At 34.2% G+C, this 26,467-nt stretch overlaps 3 protein-coding genes across 5 annotated transcripts in view; 2 read left to right on the forward strand and 1 right to left on the reverse strand.

The window, feature by feature from the left end:
- The first annotated feature begins 535 nt into the window (after window positions 1–535).
- Window positions 536–3,698, forward strand: LOC116766870 (transmembrane protein 161B). The gene is made up of 9 exons (XM_032657004.2): window positions 536–692; window positions 766–1,125; window positions 1,221–1,300; window positions 1,402–1,617; window positions 1,752–1,868; window positions 2,007–2,147; window positions 2,295–2,469; window positions 2,696–2,902; window positions 3,209–3,698. Exons 1-9 carry the CDS (start codon window positions 690–692, stop codon window positions 3,326–3,328), a joined length of 1,419 nt encoding a protein of 472 aa, XP_032512895.2. The 5' UTR covers window positions 536–689; the 3' UTR covers window positions 3,329–3,698.
- Window positions 3,699–5,173: 1,475 nt separating this feature from the next.
- On the forward strand, window positions 5,174–8,543 carry LOC116767152 (heat shock 70 kDa protein cognate 4). The gene is made up of 3 exons (XM_032657345.2): window positions 5,174–5,334; window positions 5,886–6,093; window positions 6,699–8,543. Exons 2-3 carry the CDS (start codon window positions 5,886–5,888, stop codon window positions 8,462–8,464), a joined length of 1,974 nt encoding a protein of 657 aa, XP_032513236.2. The 5' UTR covers window positions 5,174–5,334; the 3' UTR covers window positions 8,465–8,543.
- Window positions 8,544–11,932: 3,389 nt separating this feature from the next.
- The window catches only part of LOC116766716 (uncharacterized), a 29,346-nt gene continuing 14,811 nt past the window's right edge, over window positions 11,933–26,467 (reverse strand). For all 3 annotated transcript variants that reach the window (XM_061521583.1, XM_032656771.2, XM_032656772.2), the window contains 6 exons: window positions 16,370–16,513; window positions 16,072–16,233; window positions 15,637–15,813; window positions 15,135–15,338; window positions 13,333–13,577; window positions 11,933–13,068 (listed from right to left, as the gene is read on the reverse strand). In XM_061521583.1, coding sequence (XP_061377567.1) covers window positions 13,000–13,068; window positions 13,333–13,577; window positions 15,135–15,338; window positions 15,637–15,813; window positions 16,072–16,233; window positions 16,370–16,513 — 1,001 coding nt within the window. In that variant the 3' untranslated portion in view covers window positions 11,933–12,999. The remainder of the gene's footprint in view (window positions 13,069–13,332; window positions 13,578–15,134; window positions 15,339–15,636; window positions 15,814–16,071; window positions 16,234–16,369; window positions 16,514–26,467) is intronic.

Here is a 26,467-nt window from a genome sequence, read left to right on the forward strand (position 1 = left end):
GTATATAATTTAATTTTATATGCTACATAAGCAAAATATGGGTTATATCTTGTTTTTTAAATAAAAATTGTTATTTTATAATTTATATTCCTTCATTTAAAACAACTCTTGGTAATAAATACATTGATAGAATATTTTAAATTAACAAATCCTGAGGATTTCATAATAAATGTTAACATATTTACTATCTATCGAATTATAAAATATTGCACGCAGTTGATGCATTTAAAAATTTGTTATTATAATTTTATTTATTTTTATAAAAGAATAAATTCTAACAAAGAATGTTCGAAAACAGTTAATTGTTACTATTAATTGACCCATAATAGAAATTAGTTAGAACTTTAGAAAATATGATGAGATGGGGAAACAATTATAATGCTGGGATTTTGATAAGGGTACAAATCGATTATAACTTTTAAACGATAGAATTTTATACAGATATAGAGATTTCTTGAATTTTGCTATCTCTTTAATAATTTATTTTCATACTTAAGATTATTAGCAGCAAGGAAGATTATTTTTTTAAGTCGTTACCATTACCACTCAGTTTTGACATATGTGTGGGTGGACTTAAAAATTTAACTGAGGCATTGGAAGCCCCGGGTTACATTAAAAATAATCTTTTAAGTATTAATTTTAGACTATGATGAGATGATATGAAATATTGATCTGATAATCACACAGCAATGGTATGTTGATGATAGGTAGCTTGTAGAGAATTCCTTATACATTTTAAATTAACCGATGTTGAACTGGTTCTAGGCATTACTAGGGGCTCAGCTGGTTATAACTCTGATAATGGTATCAGTGATACAGAAATTGGGAAATTATTCATTCGCAAGATGGTTACTGTGTTCCCAAGGATTATATCGATATCTTTATCCTGATAATAATGCACTGAAAACATTAGCTGGTGTTCCTAAGGATAAATCAAAAGGAAAGAAAACAAAAAGTGATTCGAATGGTAAGCCAGAAACGTTTCATGTGCCCCGAAGCCTAGAAATACAACTGGAAACTGCTCCTGTGACTCCACTAGACGTGGTTCATTTGAGATTTTATACAGAGTATATATGGATAGTAGATTTTTCTCTGTATACAGCCTTTGTTTATATTATGTCTGAGGTATTTATCGTTGTAAACTATAGAATATAGTATATTTTTTGTGACATTTACACAAATATTAAAATAATTAATTTATAACTTACCTTATTTCTCAGGTATACACTGCCTATTTCCCATTAAAAGATGAATTCAATCTCAGCATGGTCTGGTGTCTACTGGTAGTGCTGTTTTCATTGTATCCTTTTTTAAATATGAACACAAAGATGCAGGACGGTTATAGTTTATTTTCATATATTTTTTTGTATGTCTAAAAGTAATTCCTTAATCAAAATCCAGTAAAATCTTACTTTCACTGACAAAACAATATTTCACTAGTGACGAATCCATTGGTGAGCGTTCTACTTGCATAGTGTCATTCTGTGTGTTCCTACTTATAGCAATGATCATGTTAATAGTAGATGAGAGTATCTTAGAGGTTGGCGTGGATCCTGCTTATGATAGCTTTAATGAGAACGCTTCAAAGTTCCTGGAAAATCAAGGGTTGACTTCTGTGTAAGTTTATAAATATTTCATTCTCACAAGGATAGTAGTCATGAATGACTTGTATGCTTAAACAAAAGCAAGACATGATCTTATAATCTATATTTAAATAAAATCATTTTTATAAGATATTATTTTATCTCCAGAGGTCCAGCGTCTAAGTTGATACTGAAGTTCTCATTTGCTGTGTGGGCAGCTATCATTGGGACATTATTTACATTTCCCGGTCTTAGAGTGGCTAGGATGCATTGGGATTCATTAAGGTATAGTCAATGCTAAAAAGAATTCCTTCTACAATGTCCAAAATGTATTATATATAAAACATGTTCACAGATAATTAATCTTATATTTTTTGTTATAATAATAACTTTAAACTACAAACCAGTTGTTCATATTCACAGGTACTACTCAGAAAACAAAGTGAAGTCTCTTGTGCTAAACATAAACTTTGCAATGCCATTTGTTTTAGCACTATTATGGGTGCGGCCAGTCGCAAGATACTACTTGGCTGTCAGAGTGTTTAGTGGAATGAGTGGACCTATGTGGGTATAATATTTTATTAAGTAATATGAATGTTATTATATAATAGCAAATCAAGGCACAATATAAAATTCAATTTTAGTACAATTTATATTTAAGAGAAATCTATATTTATCTCCCACAACTAAACAATTTCCTACAAATTTCAGCATGACCCCTCAGATGTTTGACACACTGCGCATAGTATTGGTCATTCTGACTGTGGTGTTAAGAGTGCTATTGATGCCACGTCAATTGCAGGCCTACCTTGACATGGCACAAAGGAGGTTGGATATACAAAGGAAAGAGGCCGGCAGAATTACTAATGTGGAACTGCAGACTAAGGTTTAACTCCAAATTCTTGATTATATTTTTCTACTATGTTACTTTAAGCACAAATTAAGTAGGACATATTTTTATAGGAAACATGAAAATACAGTTTTAATAGCAAATGTCAACCTTTTTTTTGTAAAATAATATTTTAATACATATTTTATTTATATTAGTTTTGTTAACAATCAATATTTTTCTCATTTAATATTTGAAAATTTTATAATGCTTTTGATTTCAGATAGCATCAGTATTTTTCTACCTCTGTGTTGTAGCACTGCAGTATATATGTCCTATCATCATGTGTCTATACCTGGCTCTGATGTATAAGACCCTCGGAGGGTATAGTTGGTCTTCTTTAATATATGAGACCGCGGAGAGTGAACCTGTTGTTGTTAATGTGGAAGGAATGGAGCAGTTTCAAATGGCTTGGGAAAACTTGAAAATGGTAATAATAATTTTAATGTGCTGATATAATTCTTAGCAGTTTGCTTCACTGAAGTTAAAATAATTAAGTATCTTCATAAAGTACTTCTTAATTATCTTATAATTTACTGAAAATATTACAGTATACTGTTTTTAATGTAGATAATAAAGAATGTTTATCAAAAAAAACGCAAACAACACATTAAAACTGGACATATGTATGGCACCATTTTGTCAAATATATACATTATGGCAACTATACACCGATGAAGTGGAAGAATTATTCTTAAAAATATATTTTTTAAATTCAGAAATGTTGTCCTCACAGGTATTTACTCAAGATGTTCACCGAGGTCTGCTTGGCTTTGCAACCTGGTGGAGTTGTTTCGCCTGGTTCCTTACAACATCATTAGGCACAATGTACCAGTCTTACTTCCGGATATCATGATACATAACTACATAAAATACTGTTACTGTGGCATTAACAGCCTTTCTATGCCAACTCATTGATGATAGGGCTTACATCCAAATATTGTGTAAAGCTTAATTAAGTTTTCAATCCTGTTAAAGGTCTTAAAATAATTTTTGTTAGTTTTTTAATAAAGGTTTATCCTAGAAAGTCCTGTGACTTCCCAGTAAAGGCTGATGTCATTGTGTTGGAATCGGTCATTTAAGATTTAAATGTGTTGTTGTTTTGTAAAGCTTGCATACAAAGTTGTGTTCTTATCATAAGGATTTAGTTATTTATTAAAAGAAAGTAGTATTTAGTAAGTTATATTTGTTTTCTTTGACAGTTTTAATAAAACTTTTTATACTTACATTTCTATTTGCTTTTACTCCTCCTAAAGCATTTTCAGAGAATTTTAACTATTTTTTTTTTATATTTAGTCTAAAGCATTGTTTATTATAAAGAAAAATATATAATAGAGTGTATTAGAATAGTAGGTAAGAGAGTTTACTTTGTATTATAAGTTTTTATTGTGACATGATTTTTTTCTTGTAAATTTATATTTGTTATTTATGTAGAACTGATAGGTAGCGAGAAATTAAGGTTTTGTGGTGTCATATATAACACACATGTTGGTTGTATGTGACGTGGCAATATATGTAGATAATTATTTAGTTACAAATCTAAAAGGCGCAATCGAATGTATACATGTGGATATGAGCTTTATGATTATTAATATTACTAAAGAAAACTTTACTAACTCACATAGTCAATTATGTGACGAATTCTGAAATACTTTCTCAAGATTTAAATATTATACTAAGTTATAACAAAGAGAATTTTTAACCATGCATTTAACAGGTTAGAAACGTTAACGTTAAATTTATTTTAGCATTAACTACAATGTATAACCTTATTTTTTGTTATTGATAAACAATTCATATTTATTTACTTCTATTCGATATTACTTAATGGCAAGTGTATAGTGTATACCTAATAATTTTTAAGCACCGTTGTATTATTTTAAACATTTACTCCAGAGTAAAAGGAGGGTTATTAGTTTGAGTGATATATCACATTATTTGAAGGTTTCGTACTCTTTTGGAAGATGATTGCTTATAAAGTAAGATTTAATCACAAAAATATCTTCTCACTTTTACTTTCATAATTCAGTTAAAATTTAAGGTTAACGATATGTTATTTTAACCATTTATTACTCTATTTTATCTGTGGCTATATTATATTTTATCTGTGGTATTCAAATGTAGTAGTGATTTCAATAATAACAATCGATATCGAAATTATTATTTAGTATTAAATATATTCTTAGGTGACAATATACATATGACAAGAAAAAAAATTAACAAATTTTATCATTTAGAACGTGAATGATAAAACCTAACCGAAAAATTTATGTCTCTTTTTTATGGAATAAGTACGTATACTTTATTATAATTTTGGTAAAGAAATGTTATGAATTGAATTTATAACATTTAAGTATAATCATCATTCTCAAATTAGATGGTCAATATTTTCTAAACACGTTTGTGTTAAAAAATTAGTATTAAATAAAAAAAAAATTCTCTGTTCTTTATCAATCAGGGATTTTATCAGGTAAATTTATTAAAATTATATATACATCATGTGTAATGGAATTATGATTGTCCAACATTAGAAGTAAGTACTTAAAGAAATCTACTTGTATTTTATCGATAAAATATATTATGCCATAGAGAAAAATACTTCCCTAAAATATCAATAAGCACCTTCTGGAAGAAAAACGTCGACCAATGGGTATCTTTCGCGGTATTTGACATTGAATTCTATTGGTTGTTACAAGGAATATTCCAGAAAATACGAGTGACGTCGAGTGATTCTACGACCGCATATAAAGTGCTTCATCCGCATCGTGCGCCATTTTATAACGTAAAAGAGGCCGACAATCGCGCACCTTTGCTGAGTGATCTACTATTTAAGTCTACAGAAATACAAGCTAAGTCTAAAAGGTGAATATTCTAAATTTTTATAGTTCATTGGTTCCATGAATATTATTTGTACTTTAAATTCAGATAATTGTTTTTTTTTCTTACGTTAATCTGACAACGCTTGTCGTATGAGTAATCGTACGGTTAATTTATCGTAACGAGGAATTTTTGGTTTGCAATTCTGTTAAAGGCACATTTTTCTAGAACACCAATTCCCTACAGATGTTATCGGACGCTTCTTTGTCACAGCGGTAACTTATTAAGCACGTGCTCATTATTCGTTTATTCCAACCGAACGGTTGGTTTTAGCTTAAAATTACCCTCGTGTAAAGTTAACATGCATTACCATCGAGAAGGTTCGCCATCGATTTCTTTTTGTTATGGCTGCCATGCCTTTACCGCGTGACGCTATCGTCGCGCATTGCCGTTAATGTTCGTAATGTATTAAATAAGAAGCCTTGTAATTAATAACGGACATGTCAAATTATCGTTTTTTTTCTTAATATACAAAGCGTTGGCCTACAAGGCCGGGAGGTTAGTTCTTTTAATAATTTTTGTCTTCTTTGTTGCAGATGGCTGCCAAAGCACCCGCAGTAGGTATTGATCTGGGTACCACATACTCGTGCGTGGGAGTATTCCAGCACGGTAAGGTGGAAATCATCGCCAACGACCAGGGCAACAGGACTACGCCCTCTTATGTAGCGTTCACAGACACCGAGCGTCTCATCGGCGATGCCGCTAAGAACCAAGTGGCGATGAACCCTAACAACACTATTTTCGGTAAGGTTTTGTTTAATTCTCTATATGCAATAGTAGATCGATTTACTTGCAACATATTAAAGTCTGCCTGCCTTTTAGTTATATTAGATTATATTAATTAATTATATCGTGGGTATAACATTATTTACTAGTAATCTTTGATGGGAAGTTCCATCATATAAAATATAAACTATGACTCACATTTTCGACAATCTTTCATAATTTTGCATCATAAGTTTTTCTTGATAAGTATGAACAGTCATACATCCTGCTATTTATACTATTAATTATTATCGCTTATTGTGGTTGTAATGTGTAGTTAAAAATTCTTGTTCTGTGATTAGCAGTAATTGTAATTGTTTTGCATTGGTAATGTTTAAGTTCAAGGCAAGGTTAATTATTACTGTATTTTTTCCTTGTGGTAACAGATTGAGAGATGCAACTGATATAAAATCAAAAACTTTAGTATGCTGCTGAATATACAGTTTTTTATGATGATACTCAAATATACTAGACTAGAGTCTCTGAACATATTGAATGAGAAACATAATCTGATGGTTATACAGAAGTTTTCCAATTAATATCTATTGAGAAAAGACTTAACAAATTGACTCGAATTGTTACAGATGCCAAACGACTCATTGGCCGCAAGTTCGAGGACCTTACGGTGCAAGCTGACATGAAACACTGGCCATTCGAAGTGATCAGTGATGGAGGCAAACCAATGATCAAGGTACAATACAAAGGAGAAGACAAGACTTTCTTCCCTGAGGAAGTGAGCTCGATGGTGCTCACAAAGATGAAGGAAACAGCCGAGGCTTACCTCGGCAAAACGGTGCAAAATGCAGTTATAACGGTTCCAGCGTACTTCAACGACTCACAGCGACAGGCCACGAAAGATGCGGGTACCATCTCTGGCCTGAACGTTCTCCGTATCATCAACGAACCGACCGCTGCTGCGATTGCCTACGGTCTTGACAAGAAGGGAGGTGGAGAACGAAACGTCCTTATCTTCGATCTCGGCGGAGGCACCTTCGACGTGTCCATCCTCACCATCGAGGACGGTATCTTCGAAGTGAAGTCCACCGCCGGCGACACGCACTTGGGAGGCGAAGACTTCGACAACCGTATGGTCAACCACTTCGTACAGGAGTTCAAGAGGAAGTACAAGAAAGACCTCACCACCAACAAGAGGGCGCTCCGCAGACTGAGGACGGCCTGCGAGAGAGCGAAGAGGACTCTGTCCTCCTCGACTCAGGCCAGCATCGAAATCGATTCCCTGTTTGAGGGCATCGACTTCTACACTTCCATCACCAGGGCTCGTTTCGAAGAACTGAACGCTGATCTGTTCAGGTCTACCATGGAGCCCGTAGAGAAGTCTCTCCGCGACGCCAAAATGGACAAGTCCCAAATCCACGACATCGTGTTGGTGGGCGGGTCTACTCGCATTCCCAAGGTGCAGAAGCTCCTGCAAGACTTTTTCAACGGCAAGGAGCTGAACAAGTCCATCAACCCCGACGAGGCCGTAGCCTACGGAGCGGCGGTCCAGGCCGCCATCCTGCACGGTGATAAGTCGGAGGAGGTCCAGGATCTGCTGCTGCTGGACGTGACGCCGCTGTCGCTCGGTATCGAGACGGCCGGCGGAGTGATGACCACGCTCATCAAGAGGAACACCACCATCCCCACCAAGCAGACGCAGACCTTCACCACCTACTCCGACAACCAGCCCGGCGTGCTCATCCAAGTGTTCGAGGGCGAGCGTGCCATGACCAAGGACAACAACCTCCTCGGCAAGTTCGAGCTGACCGGCATCCCACCCGCGCCCCGCGGCGTGCCGCAGATCGAGGTCACCTTCGACATTGACGCCAACGGCATCCTGAACGTGTCCGCCGTGGAGAAGTCCACCAACAAGGAGAACAAGATCACCATCACCAACGACAAGGGCCGCCTGTCCAAGGAGGAGATCGAGCGGATGGTGAACGACGCCGAGAAGTACAGGAACGAGGACGAGAAGCAGAAGGAGACCATCCAGGCCAAGAACTCGCTGGAGTCGTACTGCTTCAACATGAAGTCCACCATGGAGGACGAGAAGCTCAAGGAGAAGATCTCGGACGCCGACAAGCAGACCATCCTCGACAAGTGCAACGACACCATCAAGTGGCTGGACTCCAACCAGCTGGCCGACAAGGAGGAGTACGAGCACAAGCAGAAGGAGCTGGAGGGCATCTGCAACCCCATCATCACCAAGATGTACCAGGGAGCCGGTGGTGTGCCCGGCGGTATGCCCGGCGGCATGCCCGGCGGCATGCCCGGCTTCCCCGGAGGAGCGCCCGGAGCCGGAGGCGCAGCCCCCGGTGGCGGTGCCGGACCCACCATCGAAGAGGTCGACTAAACACATTCCACATACAGGTCTAGCGATGCGGTGTTGAGACGCCTCTATGCTTGAATGAGAAATAAAGAAGTGAGAGATACTGCTTTGTTTTATTTGAAATGTTATGGATTGTTTGTAATGTTAAGAACAAGCGGCGATAAAACGAGACAGACGTTCTCCTGTCTGAAGGGTCTGTACTTATGATAATATATCGTAGTTTCAAGAATTTCCTATAACATAGAAAGCTAACAGATCAGTTGTAAGGCTTCCTATGCTAGTTTTATTTTAAATAATAATTATGAATTATAATATGAGATGTTTAGACAAGAAAGAATTCGTTTCTCACGAGTGGTTGACCTTTGAAAGTTCTTAAAAATTTGGCAAACTATCAAACAGTAAATTTTGCTTCTCTAATTCCGTAGGAATAGTACAATGTTTAAAATTCTATAAATAATTCTCGAGGTTTGGAATATCTGTCGTACGTTCTTTAGTCTGCACAAAACTATTAATAATTTAGTGAGCATCTGTTTATAAAGATTAGTGTTTCTATTTCTAGAGCGATACGTTGTGTGGGTCTAGAAATACGAATAGCTTGTTATGAGTTTTTATCTTGTAACTGTAAAGCGAAAGTTTAAATTTTTGTCGCGATATTGGACATTTTAGTAATTGCGATTTTGTGCCAGATGAGAAGAAGAAAACGTTAAATTTGCGCTTGATAGAAGTATAAATGTCAGAAATGGAATTATAGTAAGCATGTCTATATTAGTGTGGCCATAAATACTGTTACAATTAAATAATACTTTTGAATTTGGAATCTGTCACTTTATACGTTTCTTTATTATGTTTCATATTTTTACGTAAATAGTTTCTAAGATATTAGCTAAGCGTTATTAAAATAGATTAGGATCGTTAAGAAAATCTAATCGCTGTGATTTCATTATATAAAATAGATATGTAGCCAAAAATAATTTTTAAAATAAATCATCCGCTTGATAGGTATTTGTCCAACGTTTGTTGAACGAGCAATTGATATGTACAATAAAAACTATGAAAAAGACTGACCGTTCACGTAGTGTTTTTACAAAAAAAGTTTTTCATGATAATTATATAATTCTATTTCAGCATTTGAATAGAACTACAGCTACGTCGCTTATCCTAAAATATGACTTAGGTCTTAGGCTTTGCAGGCTATAAGAAGAGATTATTGGTCATATTATAACTGAACACTTTTTTGAAAGAATAGGATAGTAAAATAAACAACTTCTGAAGAGTTGCGCAGAGGGAAGTTACAGAAACATTTTATTTACGGATACGAAATTCTTTATTGTTGTGCAAGATTTTAAGGAACAAAATTATCCTCTTTATACTAAATCTTCATAGAAGCTTCCCAAGCAGTAAGCAGCGTACCCACAACACGTACACGCATGTGTAAATTATTTATGATAGCATAACCACTTTAAAAGAAAAGGGTAAACAGATCCTTTGTAATTTGTACTATGATAACCGTTTAGTATTTACAAGATGTTTAACAACTGTGTGCCAGTATAAATTGTATTCGGATGTATTTGTAAGAATTTTATATCAAAATCTTTTATAATCAAGTTGTCATATTTGTTTATTACAATTTTTTTACAGATAGACAAATATAACTTATATGCGTCGCAAATTTTACATTTCAGCCCTTATTTTGATTAATCTGTAAACATTATAGAGTTATCTTTCTATGGTTTCATTGTACAGACTAAAGTTATTCTATACAAAGTCTTATATAAAAACTTTCTAATTAGTTTCCACGAAGAACAAACATGCAGTTTCTTACAAACTTTTATATTTACAAAATTAATAGTGTCATCTATTGGTCCTAAAATATATAAATACAGCGGCGAAGAGCCAAATGATATCGAAAGTTTTACACACGTTAATAAAACGATATTTCTGGATTTAAAATGATCAGGTGTATTAATATTCGAGTGAAGCGAGCGGAACGCTACCCTGGCGACACAGGTCATTCATCCACGGAGATGATCTCGGCAAATGAATGTCTAGGTTTTGTTTGTTCGATAGCCCTGCTACCTGGGGTGGGGTACATAAAGAAATAATTTAGATCGGATAATGAGATTTAAGATTTTCGCGAGTTTTATTCATTTAAAAGAAACTAATATTTTTCGGATAAATTACGCGGATTTTTATTATTTAAAAAACTAAATCGCCAGCATCGCAAAAAACACCTGAAGCCACCCACAGTTGAACGACAACCTGCGATACTACCATATGTGAAGGGTTGTCTGACAGAATAGGCAACATTTTGAAGAAGTTTTCAATCAAAACTACTTACAAACCACATAAGAAAGTGAGCCAATTCTTGAGACCAATTAAGAGTATCATTCCTTTACAATAAGCGGGTGTATACAAACTCAATTGTGACTGTGGCTTGTCATACATTCGACAGACGAAGAGGAGCATCGGTACTAGGGTTAAAGAACACATCTCAGATATCAAAAACAGGCGCGCGTCAAAGTCAGCAGTGTGTGGACACACAATGGACTAACCAGGCCACTACATTCGGTTTGATAAACCACAAATCCTCGCTCGGGAAGAGAAGTATATACCGAAGTGAATTCGCGAGGCTATTGAAATTAAAAAACATCCCAATTTCAATAGAGAAGATGGCTGGAATCTATCAAACATTCTTAAAAATATAAAATCCCATGTCCGTAACCACACCGCAGGACCTCAAGACACCGTAAGCGCATTCTGCCGGCATCCAGAGCGGGACGCCAGAAAATTAAGAAATCGATGGCGGTAGGTGATAAATAACAAGGACCAACTGAAAGACATCCACATCTCGTCTGCCAGTGATCACGGTTGCTGAAAAGTAACCGAAACGTCGGGATAATGTAGTTTTTTAAATAATAAAATTCCGCGTAGTTTATCCGAAAAATATTAGTTTCATTTAATTTAGATCGGATTACCAATTTCAATTTTTAGGCCGGAAAACAGAACTCGCCTTCAACAAAACGGTTCGGTACTGAAATGCTGAGGCCGCTTCACTAACCCTTCACCTCGCGCTTTTTTTCAAAAACAAAGAAATTCAATTCAATTCAATTAAAAGCTTAAGTGACAGTGAACTCGTATTTTTATAATTTTCTTTAAAACTTCCCACGAAGAAAACCTGTTGTAAATTGTAATGCAGAATGAGTCAGTCTGTTACAGAGAATATTGTTTCTAATACTAATAGTCATGGCAACATTAATATTAGCATTGAAGCAAAATTAATTTATTCTATAAACTTGCGATTGATTTCTCTTAATCCCCAAGTCTTGGGCCTTTGCTTTATATCGCATATACCAACTGTCACTGCAGTGTTACAAGGTATCTACAATATTGCCAGGCTATAAAATATTATCATTCAACACCTCTATGTATCAATCACAAACTGATATTTTATCTTTCGTCTCATAGATATTTTAATACAATAAAACAACTTCGTATACAAATAACATTTATTTGGTTTTATCCAACATAACACTGGCTTAAATAATTTCTAAATATTTTTTTTTATTAACAAAACTTTGTACAAAGGCAAACCATAGCGCTAACATTATAGTTGTCAATTAAATCGTAACACATAATATATCGATACACTAAGTCGAAACGAGTACGGACGTCATTTAGTTTAGTCGGCTTGTAATATATATCTAAGTTACGGACACACTGTGAATAGTTTAAAGTATTCATTTCGTTTACCAACAATTAGATATAAGAAGTACATAATGTATAATTATTAAAAAATATAAATTGAGGTTATGATAAAATTATTTTATATGGTATGGAATCGGTGCGATATACTTTCACTATTTAGTTATATGCTGAGCTTTTTAAAAATATATATCGCCGTTTAAAAAAAGCCGACTAATCTAAAGCTTACTTATACTCATCATATATTCATATAAATAATTTCATTATATCTATATTTAACGTCATTTAACAAATGCTGTCCTTAATATAATTAATACATTAACTTCGACCTAACGCTACATTCGACAAAGCTTCTCCCTAGAAGCCTTAAGCACTTCATTTTCTATAAATTTCAATTAGGTAAATCATTTGTCAGCCATCAATACTAGTTTCATCTCACATCGTCCTTAAAAATATAAATAGCATTGAATATCACCAGCATATTATGACGTCTCAATTAACAATATTCTACATTTAGTGGCTTAGTTATTTGAAATATCTATTTTTCCTATTTTTTTCTATTAGTTTTTTTTTTTATTGTAACGGACATTCTGGACTCTTATTCTATCGACAAGAAATCACAACATATTTAAACGCGATGCCTAGAATAATTCGATATGACGGGGTTTTCTTCAAATACTTCGATCAATAGTACTGTATCTGGTGGAACCACTTAGCCTCACACACGCACCTCTTGTAAGTCTTCTTTCTCGTAATGCTTCTAAATGAATGTTCGTATGTACCTACATCCAGGCGACGGCGGGCGTGCCGTCCGACGAGAGGGAGTCAATCGACCTGATGGTCGTTGACCTTTGCTGTCAGTAAAGCGAGGAACTCGAGCAAGGCCCGTCCACGCCCTGCAGTTGTTGCTCTGAACTTGCTCCTAACTGGAATTTTTTGTGTTAAAAATCATTTCAAACAAACGCTATTCATTGTCAGCGTTAGCAATCTCGCAATGAACTTTTCGTGACGAATGAACTGCATCAAAATGAAATTGAAGAGTTTCAAGGTGCGAGATGCTATTTTAAAGATTCATCTAAGTGTTACCAAAGAGTTACATTTAAATGTAATCAAAAGCTGTTTCGTTTGTGATGGATTGTTATCAGATGTTTAAAGTTAACACGAAATAACGGCATAAGCAATGACCATACTTCTCTAATTTCACATACAGCTGGAAGCAGCCCATCAGTGGAGTTGTTGGGTGAACGTGGCGACGGAGTCGGGGCGTGTTTTGGGAGATCTCGTCCGGCCGTCATCTTGTCGTGAAGCTGTGCCAGGCGCATGCTCATTTGCCGTCTCTCTTTCTGTTCTCTTTCTCTCTCCCACTTCTTCGCACTATAACTCCTAATCGAGGATGAGCTGCTCTGCACTGAACTTAAACTTGGACGTCTCGAACCTGATTAGATTTTTTTTATTACGCATCATTTTTGTTATTGTTTTTATATCTGAGACTAGTTTTTGTGTCTAAACAAAAGCTTATTTCAGATATAAGATTTTCAATCATACTTATTTCAGTGGTTTAACTTTATAAGGAAAATGTAAATTATTAAAAGCAATACTTACACAAATACATTGCAACAAACATAAAAGGCAGGCCGTGTTAAATAGTGACGTTTGTCTGAAATGTAGTGTTTTGTACCATATTTTGATGAATAATAAATGTGTTTAAAATTGAGACAGTAACAGGCTTCGAGAATGGTTCAGTAAGTTAAAAATGCTCTATTCAGAAAAATCTTCGTCTAGTAGTCTTGCACCATATACTTAATATATAATTTTAGCTACTCAATTAGTTGAATCAATCCAAACAAAGTGTCACAGGAATCTCATAATCGATTTGACAGCACGTGCAGTGAAGCATTTCTCATGCAGCACAAACGTGGACATACGAAAAGCGAGCGGAAAAGCGAGATGTTCGTGAAACTGAAGCTTAGTGTAACCTTGGTCCAAGACGACCTACAGTGTGCCAATTTGCTCGCGAAGATATTAAATATGCAGATGTGACGTAAACTGATAAATCGGTGATAATTTTTTCGTATTTTGAGATATTTTTTTTTAAGTTAATGTAAATGTGTAATTTTTATGATGAGGAGTTTTGGGAAAGTCATAAAAATTATTAGTCACAGAATAAGCGTTGGTGCCGTATAAATGTGTTTGTCCATGTGAATAGTGTTTAGTGTAATCATAGGCTTACGCCACCTTCAGTTTCGTAGAGAGTACAAAAGCTGACAGTAGAAGAAAGAGATAAAGGACCATGGCCATCTTGCTCGCGCCACACGAAGAGCTTATTGCGTCTAGCGACTTGCACTCCACCGATCAATTCAAGCTTTAGCGGCTATTATCAGTTTACTATACGAAATACCCTTTAGCACAGAACATACTCCACATATCCTCACATTATGACTGCGGTTAGCTGTGGCTTATAAGTCATTGAAATTACCTTGAATATTTATTCAAACTCCTCCACGTGAAAAATAGTAGCTCACAATAGATAACATCTTAAAGAAAGCGTTATTATTTAGTTCTGAGAGATTCACATAACGAATTGATACGTGTTAGTGCAGTCGCAGACCGTCGCTCGGTGGCCGCTAACACCAAAACTGACATCTAACGGACACGAGCGACGTGGAACATGCGACCCCACGATGACGCTCCTCTAACGTAATGATGTTCGTTTACGTCATCGACATGATCGGAACTGTTAGACGACTTTGGAGCACGAAGGAGTTCATAGGATTGAATAAATATATCAAGAAAAACTCGCGTATATTAGTTTTGTTTTATATGAAAGGTCAATTAAATAGAATTTTATAATTGTGAGCTTTCCACCGTTGTATATACATCATGTTCTTATAGCTGGGAGTTGTATAGCAAGAGATGTCTAGGTCTAGCGTAATACGTTGGAGGAGGTCCGCCCGGAACGTGCATACAGGGCCGCGTACATCATCCGGATCACCTTTGGCGGCGCACTTCGGGTGCGCGCCGCCGTCCCTTACGGCCTTCAGGTGGCGCGAGATTAGCAAGATGGCCGCCGTCCGCGCCGCACCTGCCCGGGACGCCCCGCGCCGAGACTCCCGCCGAGACTCCTCCAGGGTACCGCTAGTGCAGCCGCTACGAGAAGACGCTCGGGACGAGGCGCGGGTAGCACTCAGTGTACCTCCTGCATATACATACAAGCAGATAGAAGAAGGTCAATGACCGGAAGTCTTGAATCAAATGAATCAATATGTCAGAAAAGATAATGTGTTTGCTATTTTTTTCTTCATAATTTATTTTTAAGTTCATTATTCTTGCAATTAGAAGAAAAGTAAAACTTAGTCACTATTAATTTAGAAAGATGTTCAAGAAAAAACAAATATACAGAATATAAAATACGGCTGCCTTCGTTTCAGAGATTTCCAAATTCATATGCATTCAATTAATCAAAATATTTTTAAAAAGGAACTACTGTAATATACCGGTATCATTAAGCGAGTACAGGCAGGGCGGTGTGAGCCTGGCGTCTGCCAAGTGTGCCGGATGGTAGCGCGCCTTCGTGTACAGGTGTAGCACCATACACAACAGTCCCGCCAGAACGAAGATGCCCGACGATACTCCTAACAGCGTCGGCATATCCGCCGTCAGCAGTACCAAGTCTGCAAGATTCGAAGTACAGTTATAGTATAAAAATATATTATGATGGATACTTTTAAATGCGCTACTTTGTGAAGGTTGTTGTGGTTCTTAAAGTTAATTATTAATAATCACCCTACGTGTCCAGTAATTTTTCATTTACTAGGTACATACTATTACCTGCGGGTACTTATTACGATTTCGATGGCTAAAGTGGATTAAATTCGATAGATTAAAAGTACCTTAATGGCTATCGGAAAAAAGAAGCCTTTAAAACATACCTTCAGTGCAGAAGATTCTTTGGGTGGGTCTGGAGTGTGTGGTGGTGTGGTAACCGGCATCGCACTGGCAGTACGCGTTGTGATTGATCTGCGCACAGGATGCGTGAGGGTCGAACGCCCGACAAGTCTCCTGGTAGAAACATTGCTCGCCCAGTTTCTTTGCTATTAAAAGGAATGAAAAATTATTTTCTACTTTACACTATTCATATAAGACATTTATATTCTCTGTATTCAATTATTAGTAAATATTTACATTTGATTGTTAGCGATGAAATAGTAAATAAATGAATGTATTTACGCTTAGCGCAGCCTCTGGCGACCCCGAGCGACACGGGGTATTTAAGATCACACTGGCACGAGCTGGTTCTTGGCTCGCAGTACACGTGAAGCAGACGGGGGTTGCAAGTGAACTCGCACGGAGATCCGAGATACATACCCTTTTCTGAAAAGTACCAGTTTGTTTAAATATATACACCATCATGATGCTTCTTTTTTTGAAATCAATCAGACAGTCCATATTTTATATAGCATAGTCCCGAAGTTGAATTTGACGCTTCTATGAGAACCCCTTTGCCTCGGTATTAAGTAATATCTGTCTTTGTTGTAATGTTTGAAAATGTATATGGCAGTCTCAAAGATCCTGTTGATTGTTTGCGTTGTAAAGAATAAAATATAATAAATTTAGTATAACTAACGTCGTCATAAAATGATACAGATATATAACTTGTATCTTATTGTTAGATTCATTATTATAAAGTACCTTCTGCATTTCGTATATATTTTGTTTCATGCACAATCTGTTCAAAATACCTATCTTTCTTCACACACGTAACAAATACATTTTACCAAGAATGTTTCCCGTATATTCACGTTCTGTATCCGTCGCGATCTTATGATATCGTGTTCGATCTAATAAAGTTTTTCCAAGGGTTATTTACAAAGGTTTCTTCGATCCACTACAATGAATTCGCTCGCTCGTGGAGCTTGTGAAGGTTGCATACACTACTGAAATTAATAACCTGTCAATACCATGCTAGGAAATGGTAAAATTTATCGAGCTGCTAATGATGGGATAGATCGGTTGAAATTGATGCAATAAAGTTGGTAGCGCCACTAATGTTTGGTTAATATAAATATCTAGTACGTGCTGGGTTATTTTTTTATATTTTTCCGTTAATATTGCAACAATATCCCAATAAATTCTTTCAGATAAAAACTGTAAATGTAAGTGAGAGTAAAACATGATTAACAACAAAAAACATGCACTTCAAACGATTAAGTATTTTATTTTTGTATTAATGAGGTGTTATTTGTAAATATCTAAAAATTATAATGCGATTATAAAGGGAACTTTAATTTGTTTCTTATTCGTTGTATCGATTTGTTCGAGACTTGTTAAAAGATGTTTAACTAGTTATAAATTCGGTTATAGTTACAAAAGCGACGCTTCGCCACAATATTTGATACAGCGAGTATTAGTGTCAAAGTCGACTACAAACTTCTTCACTTATTTTGGTTAAACGATCTTATAAATAATTAAGAAATGGTGTCTTTATAACTATTACAGCATAAATAAAGTTTTTATACATAAAATTAATAGATATTATCTATAATATATATTGAATAACGGTTGTTCAGCGGTTGTGGGTCAAGGTCTTTTCTAATAACCACAATTTAAAGCCTCGCTGTGACTTGGATCGGACGTTCGCCGCCGTAAAACGATTATCTTGCTCGGATTACTTGAAAATTATTAAATACATATATTGCTGGTGTGCAAAATAAATTTTGGTATTAATACTCTGTATTTTAAAAGAACTTCTAAACGAGAGCGCGTTTAGAATGTGAAATTTCATGTTCCATTAACACATTTGTAATATCTCTATTTTCACATGAAGCTATTCTTAAACTCCTAAATGCTTTCTTAAGTATAAATAAGATCAATAGTAAGTGTTAGTACTAGTAGGCTTCTGTAAAAGATTTGGCCGCATACCACTATTTACGCCCGACCTTGTCCCCTCAGCGTTAGCATTTGAGCAGTTTATTTAATTAAAATGCGATTATTTTTAGGCATTTCACACGAATACTTGAGGGTTTTCCCAAATGATCAAAGAACGTCTCTACTTTGTTCGCTTTTCTAAGGTTTCAAGGAACTTATTTCGCCTAGAATGGGTGTAGTTAATATCCGATTACTGCAATTATTGCTAAGACGATTAAAAAGGCACACTTAAGTCTATTCATAATTAAGTCAGATTAACTAAATGAGGCTTTACTTCAAAACTATTATATGAAGTATTATACTTTTACAATTAATTTTTCTTTTATTACGTAGAAACGTATACGTATAGCTACTTGTAGCAAAACGGAAGTACCTAACAAGGGAAGTACGTTACCGGATATCCTGTTTTTGACAACATGTTTTTTTAGAGTTATGAAATGTTTAGATATAGATCGAATTGATGTCAGTATGACTCTAAACGGTAGTACAACTATGTCCACACCATACATGTTCTGTTAATAAGGGCATCAATGACATTATTTAAGTATATCCAAGGTGTTCTATCTACGTAATTTGTTAATGTCTCGGCATATCCTAAGTAATATAAAACCGTAGTTCTAAATGGCTAGCGGTGACCTAGCCGAAACATTAGCATTTTGTGTCAAGTTCAGATCTGATAAATTTTTATCGTATTTTCCGTCCAATATAAATAAGTTTACGTCGAAATTAAAGAACGTAATATATAGCATTACGTACACAATTACCATTTCGTAGTATAATCTTATATTTGATTAAATATGTTGATTTAGTACTATAATTTGACTTGTGTTTTCGTCAGTCACTTCGGTACGCTAAACAATTTGAGTGGATTTTTTAATCAACCTAATGTAACAACATTGCATACTCCTTTGTGGTAGTATTTATACATAATATAGATACTACAAGTGGGAAGAGCTCCTGGTTTTTATTACAAAAACAAATGTTCTAGTGTGGAGAACTGATAGGTTTTTCTCACTTTCCGAACCAAAGTAATTTTTTTACGCTGTTAAATTTTTATTCTTCAAATGAGTTTGAAGTCGAACATCGTTGCCTTAGTTGGTTTAGAATAGTGTGCCCTGATAAGTTAGACATAAACTAAATTGGACTTTTACAGTGGACAACCAACGAAATTGTGTCTTCGAGGGTTGAATTGAAACGTCCCCCTGTAATGTGCTCCAAGGAAGTTACAATTTAAGACACAAGTTTGATTCTGCTACCTTCAAGTTATTTTTGGAAGATATCTCGTCAACAAGATCTTAAAACATTACATATGCTGTTCATCTGCCTGAAAAATTATATTATAAGTTCGTTACACATCTTTTTATGTTGAGCTTTAACGGGTATTAGACTTCTGAGCATAAAGTATTCTGGGCATAATCTGACGTTTAATAACTTTTATGCTCAGCTAAGATGGACGGCGATTTACCAAATTGCATAATGCCTTGAGTATCAACCTATAGGATAGTTACTTAGACAATACGTCTTTATGCCAGATGCGAGAGAAAGACTTTCAGAGGTTCAGACATAATATGGGCTAGGTTAAGTCCCATACCTATCTTTATAATTAGGACGGATTTACACCAATAGACGACAGGAATTCACGGTAGCAATCAATATATGTAACACAAGGAGAGGGATAAGAGCAGAATAAAATTGAATACAAATGGTTCTTTCACTTTTGAGACGAAATTCATTTACAAAAAAGAAAGAACTGCTCCAACCAGTCCCCGGTCGAGTCAGACTGTTGCAAATAAAGTCGGATGATCACAGATACTCTCACCCGGAAATCGATAAAGGTATATATATATATTAACATATGTAATAGTTGATATTAAAAAAAACACTGTCATTGGTTGTCCTCGTCACGTTTTTAAAAACAAAGGCTGATAGTTCGATACATTTAAAATGTCTACAAAACATAACAAAATTGATTGTGCATACAATGTTTATAAAGCAAAAATATTAATATCAGTAGAAAGAAGGTGCTGTTTAAAATCTTGTATCATAGGAATAAGAAAACGTGTACGTATCTAAGCTGAAATATCCCTTCTGAATAGTGTGAATTAAAATTAATTTGACTAATGTGAAGCCATGTTGGGTTTTGGAAACGGAAAATTTGTTAGCAAGTTTCCTTGACACTCTATTCATAATATAAGTCAGCTATTTGACATTTATGTAGCCGTCTGTTAAAGCTGAAAAGGGTTAGAGAAGAAAGCAATGATAAACATATTAAAAATCAAAATATTCCAATTTTTAACATTATATTTTATGATCGTTTACTTTGCTATACAAGGATCTAGCAGCTCGCTAGGAGAAACTTTTAAAATACAAAGAGCTTAAGTATAAGGAATGGATAAGTTGTGCAACTTTCGTGTAGGTATTATGGTTATAGCAAGAATGGATAGCATTTGGATTTTAAAGTAAATGTAGTGTGAATAAATATATTCGCGGGGATTTTGTATTATAAAAATTTTAAGGTGAACAATAAATACGTAGTTTTGTATGCAACTACGTTCGTGTGGACTTCGGAAATGAGTTCCGAGAAAATATATGAAGAATGTTAAAACAATAGACATGTGAACCAACCGGAGGAGCCGTCAAAAGTTTGTGTTGCGTAACTTCATAAACAATATCTGCTACGTAATTATGTGGAATGCATTATCGACCTTACGTTATTCTGATGTCCTAGCTATATTACAGTAGAGTTTCATGGATATAGTTTTTGCGTGTAAGATTCATAAATATCCACACACAAGTCCAACAGATGAAGAAACTAACTACTTTTTGTATTAGTCTTTGACCCAAATTTGTTTCAAGATATAATAAACTAAACTATAGAAGTTTTCATAATGCTTGAGTTCGCTCCCAGTCCGAGTCTGGTTTCACGGAACAGAGTTGTCAGTTGAGACTACATTTAAGTTCTCGCTACTATGTAGCTTTGAAAAGAAATTTATGAACTGTCTCGCTTGAGTGCCTCGTATCGAAGCGGAAGAGGTATTATATATTTTGAATGAGGTTTTTTCACAATCATATGACGAGGACTTAATACTTAAACAGCTCCGTCAGAATAAAATTTGAAACTTCAAGCACTAAAAACATTGTAATGTAAATATATCGTAACGTGTTCTGACGGTCAGTGTGTAAATAGATATAATTATGTCACGAGTAGTAAATCCTAACAACAATACTAAACAATCAATCAGGCTTCTGTGAATAATTTTAACGTAATATAAAAGAAACTTTAAATTATTAATTAAAACCATTACACAACTGTCGAGTCCCGGGATATTAATTAAATTGGTTTGTTTGTTGCGTTGGCAATTTGATATTTTTAATTTTAATTAAATTTATTGCATGTGTATGATAAAAAATTATGTAATAAGATTCATGGATCAGAAACATTTGGCTGTCATTAGTCATGGTATTAGAGACAAATAGACAGCCTGTTTTTCTTTTGAAGAGTTTTTTTTTTCTAAATTAATTAAAATCAATTGACACGTATAATTTATATATTCTTGCATTCTTCGTTCTCTAACAGATAACAACTTAGACTCCAACACCTACAGTAAAGGATACAACATATTCAGAAAATATAAAATATCTATTGAGAAGCGACGCTCAGTATTTAAATTGGATTGACTATTCTATAGAACGGTTATCGTATGAAGTCGTTTTGGATTCATTCACAGAAAAGCGTTTTATATCGGCGAACTCTATTAGGCGTCTTGCCACACGATTTCCTTTTCGCGACCTTGGTCTAGATACAAGTTTCAAAGCCTTTTTCTTCGATAGTCTATGCTCTATTCTACGTTATATACAAGTCTGTTTTCAAGAATAATATATTTCGAAATCAAGTAGGTTTTATATTTGTAGGTGTATCCGTCGGCCATAGATGTAGAGGTAGCTCAAGGTGAGACGTTGTCATCGCCTTAATAGGTAGTAAATGGGAGCTCACTGCTCAGAACTTCCGGCACCCCCACTCTTCAATCCAAAGATAGCTAATATATAATAGCTATACAATTATTTCGTTGGAACTTGATGATGCTCTTATCTTGATAAAATAAATTAATTATTTCTATATGGCTTATCTCACTACTTAGTCAAAAAAATGTACATATGTTATTACTATTTCTTAATTATCTGGAACGACGTTTGAGAAGCATTAATATCTTTGAAGAATTTTACATTTCAGACAAAAAATTGGGTATAAGAAATCACTTTGTGGTTTTCTTAAAGCCAAAAGAAAGTTACTTTTGCTTTCGTTTCATTATTTTCAGTGTACCGTCTGTTTGCTTAATTTTCCTTAGCTGAACAAAAACTTTAAGGTTAAATAATATACGTGATGTAATTTTTATGGCAGCTATTATATATAATAATAATAATAATAATAAAGATATGTAATTGTTTCAAATTTTAATTTAAAAAAGAGCGTCTACTTCGTGTTAAAACAGCTAGTCATGAACAATAGCTTCTTTCACAATTCTCGTGACAGAAGCTGTCAGGTCATATTACTTTTACGTTCAGAAATTTATATGTCACTTGTGATAAATTTCTTAGTAGTATTTTTCTATTTATAGTCTTGTTACTTATTTAAGGAATAATTATAATGCTGTGTATAATAAAGAAACATTGAAGCGAATATTTTTTTATAATTTTTATTTTTGCTGTTAATAAAATTTGTTTTAATAACAAATCGGGGCCACAAAGATGATAATAGTATTGGCCTCGTATCTCCTCCGCAAATAAGGCATTGATAAGTTTGTTCCTAGTTACCGTCATACCGTACCTTACCTTCGTACCGTAAATAAAACTGAAGCATACCTTCTATAAACTTTTCCATTATTATTTTGTCAATTATTGTTTCTTTTCTTTATTCTTCGTTATATTTTACATTATATACTGTCAGTGACGTACTTTTGTTATTTTCTTCTTTGATCTGCCTATTTCAGTGTGCAAGAGCAAAAAGCATGAAGGGATTTTAGCACCAAATTAACACATTAAAAAGTTAAATGGCAAAATTACCAATTATTAAATAATTATCTGTGTAAAGGTTCATTACCTTACAAAAACAGCGTCTTCTTTGAACGAGACTAACAGAAATGTACTTATTGTATTAATCATTTTTGTGAGCCATTCTTTAAAAGGTATGTTACTCGAAATACACAACAAAATATAATGTTCAAGCCGTTGTAAAAATAAAGCATATTAAATGTTACCCAGAATTAAAAGCTATTAAAAATTTTGAGCTTATCATTCGTGAAGTGATTCAATATATAAATATTTCGATCCCTACACAGACAATTTTATTTTATTTTATTTTCGACATATTCATCATTAAAAGTCCATCGCTAGTGTCGAATGATAAAAAATATATTGTTAGTGTTTTTTCTGGAACGTTACCTGCCACTAAATCCGGTAGTTGCGTAACAATGTTTGAAAATCATTGACCCTCTGACAGGCGCCGCTGTCTAATAAAAGAAAACCGTGTCGCATTTCACTATAAAACGTAATTACAGTATGAAATACGAATCTATCTTTAGCAATTATTTCTGGATAACTACAACGATGATTAATTAGTATAGCATAGTAGCAAAGCTAGTGCTGGAAATATTAAATAATTCTAATTGTCATGTCTTATGTTCCGCGAAAATTTTATCCTAAAATTTCAACATTTTTATTTTAATAACTAAATCACACAATATGATTGTAGCAGAATATTTTTTTTTCAAACCTTAACTCGCAAAAGGAATTAACTTTCTATATAACAAAAAATTATATACACGTAAAATAACTACCAAACAAAAGCATTATTAGGATCCAGGTTTCGTATATGCATATGTCCTTTGTAAGTGGATATTTTTTCCGATATAATAATAAAATCGATGATGGAGTTTGGCAAAATTTAAATATATAAAATACAAGTAAAATTGTATTTTTTTTTGTGTATATTAAATTAATAAATGATAATCAAACCTGTTGAGGATAGTATTGTGCATTTAGTTTGCGTTATTGTGCAGCCTTTGATATTGTAAATAGTTAATTTTCCACGTCACTGATATCTTTTGACGGTTGTCCTATTTCTGATATTGATCATTGCAAGTGTCGGCGAGCGCAAGTTTTAAAGCCCGTCGTTACGTGTTGTGAGAAATCGGATACTGTAGGTGTTTAAGTCCAGTATATTTAAAAAACAATTGGTTCATACGAAATAATATCTTTTAAATTATATTAATGAAATAGGTATGTATATTTTTTTTCTAAAATAGCTCACATTCTTAGTATTCAGTGTTATGATTTCTATTTGATTTTGCACATGTTATAAAGACCTTTTCAGGATAAGTAAGAGGTTTGTTTGTGAAAGATACGAGCGTACTTCAATAAATAATATACGAAGTTTTGCATCATTTTGTTTCGTAAATGTTATTCTGTAGTATGTGTTCAGGGAATTGAAATTAAAGTATAGAATAGAAAATCCTATTTGTTCTGAAGGAACATAAAATATGAATGATTTGTAGGTACACATCAATTACGAGAATAACGTAACCTCATTATTAATATACACCCAACGGCTTAATAAAGTTTTGCAAATTATATAATAAATAAATTCAAACTTAAATAAATATTAAATAAGTGAGATTTATTTCAATGCAAAGATTTATTTCCCAAGTCAAGATTCTCGACCAATTAACATCACATTGCTTTGCGAGTCAAAATCCAAAGGTAGATTGTTGGCGGCCTCAGCTATTCAGAGTGGAAATAATCTATTTTGAATGCAACGTTTTTCTCCAACATCCGGGCTATTGTTACGGAAAATAAGTTTTCACAGCAATTCCAAATGGAACTAGCTCTCTATCACTTCGTTAAATATTTTTTTTTTATTTAAATAATATTCAATAACAAAAGACACATTTTAAGGTTTCAGAAAATAATGCATTAAGTATAGTAAAATAAAATAGGCGATTTAGAACAATGGGTGGTTGGAATTTGTTGCGCAATCACATAACTGACTTAAAAGGAATAGTGTCGGAGCATTAAAGCCAAAGTGTTTATTCCAGTACAAGTAGGACGCGCCATTGGTGCCACTGGCCATATCTTATTTGCCCTCAAATGCGCTTCCTAGTGTTACATAAACCTATTTACTATGTTTTATGGGACTGCGAAGCCTTTGTGTGATACAATTTGATTAAATCAAATGTAAATATTGTTTTTACGTAAATGTTTATTACCTCAGGCTTACGTAAGTCTGCTCCAAAATAATTTTGCTCATTAAAAATTATAATCAAAAAATTTATTCGTGAATAGTTTTTTTTTAAACATCTTAAGTCACAGTTGATCAACAAGATGCCATATTACAATATGTGAAGGGAGGTATTGATAGGAAAGGTAAGATTTTGTAGAATATGTTAATAAAAAACATTTAATCCCTTTAATAATGTAAGTAAATCCTTGACACCGATTAAGAAAATGATTCCTTTACAGTTAGCAGGTGTATACAAACTTGATTGTAACTGTGGTTTCTTATACACTGGACAAACAAAGAGGAGCCTCCGTACAAGGATTACAGAAAATATCTCGGTCATTAACAAAACTATGAGAATCAAAAGACATCCCAATTACACACACACTAACACAGGACACGACTAGCACTTTTATATCGTCTGCCAGTATTCATAGTTACTGCAGAGTAATCGAACTTTCGAGTAAGATTAGGCGAAGCAAACACCAGAAACATGGTTGTATTTAAAGTTCTTTTCGTCTCTCGATATTAACCAAAAAAAAAAGTTATCAACTCATATTTACATTTAAAATTGCTCCATATTTAACACATTTCTTCCTGTGAAATAACTTTAGTACACTAATAAATTTTTAAATTAGCTCCATATATATTATAGTAAGAAAAATTTCCACCTACCAACTGGATCAATGACAGTCTGGGACTGTTTATCCGAAATAGATCAAAAAGGATTTTAACTTCAATAAAGATACTAGAGTTTTTTTTATATATTTATCAAGTCACACTGACCTTGAGGTGACCTTATATAAGATTGTTCCAATATGGAGTCAATAGTCAAATTTCATTAGATTGGTTGTTTGTAAGCGACACAGATGTCCGAGAGCTAGATACCTATATATAAAGTAACATGGACCTGCTTATGAATTTATACGCCATAAGCAAAAGAAGAAATATCGTGTCTAACTAAAATTTACAAATTTATTCAGATGTTTTGGTTTTAACTTTATTAATGCCGGTTAAAATTCAATGGAAGGTTTCAGAGCTTTAACGTTTCCAAACTTTCGTTTTATAACAAAAATGCTGCACATTCAAGAGCCGTTACAATTTGCGAGTTTGCCTCTTTGAAATCA

Source organism: Danaus plexippus, chromosome 10, assembly GCF_018135715.1.
Source record: "Danaus plexippus chromosome 10, MEX_DaPlex, whole genome shotgun sequence".
NCBI lineage: Eukaryota > Metazoa > Arthropoda > Insecta > Lepidoptera > Nymphalidae > Danaus > Danaus plexippus.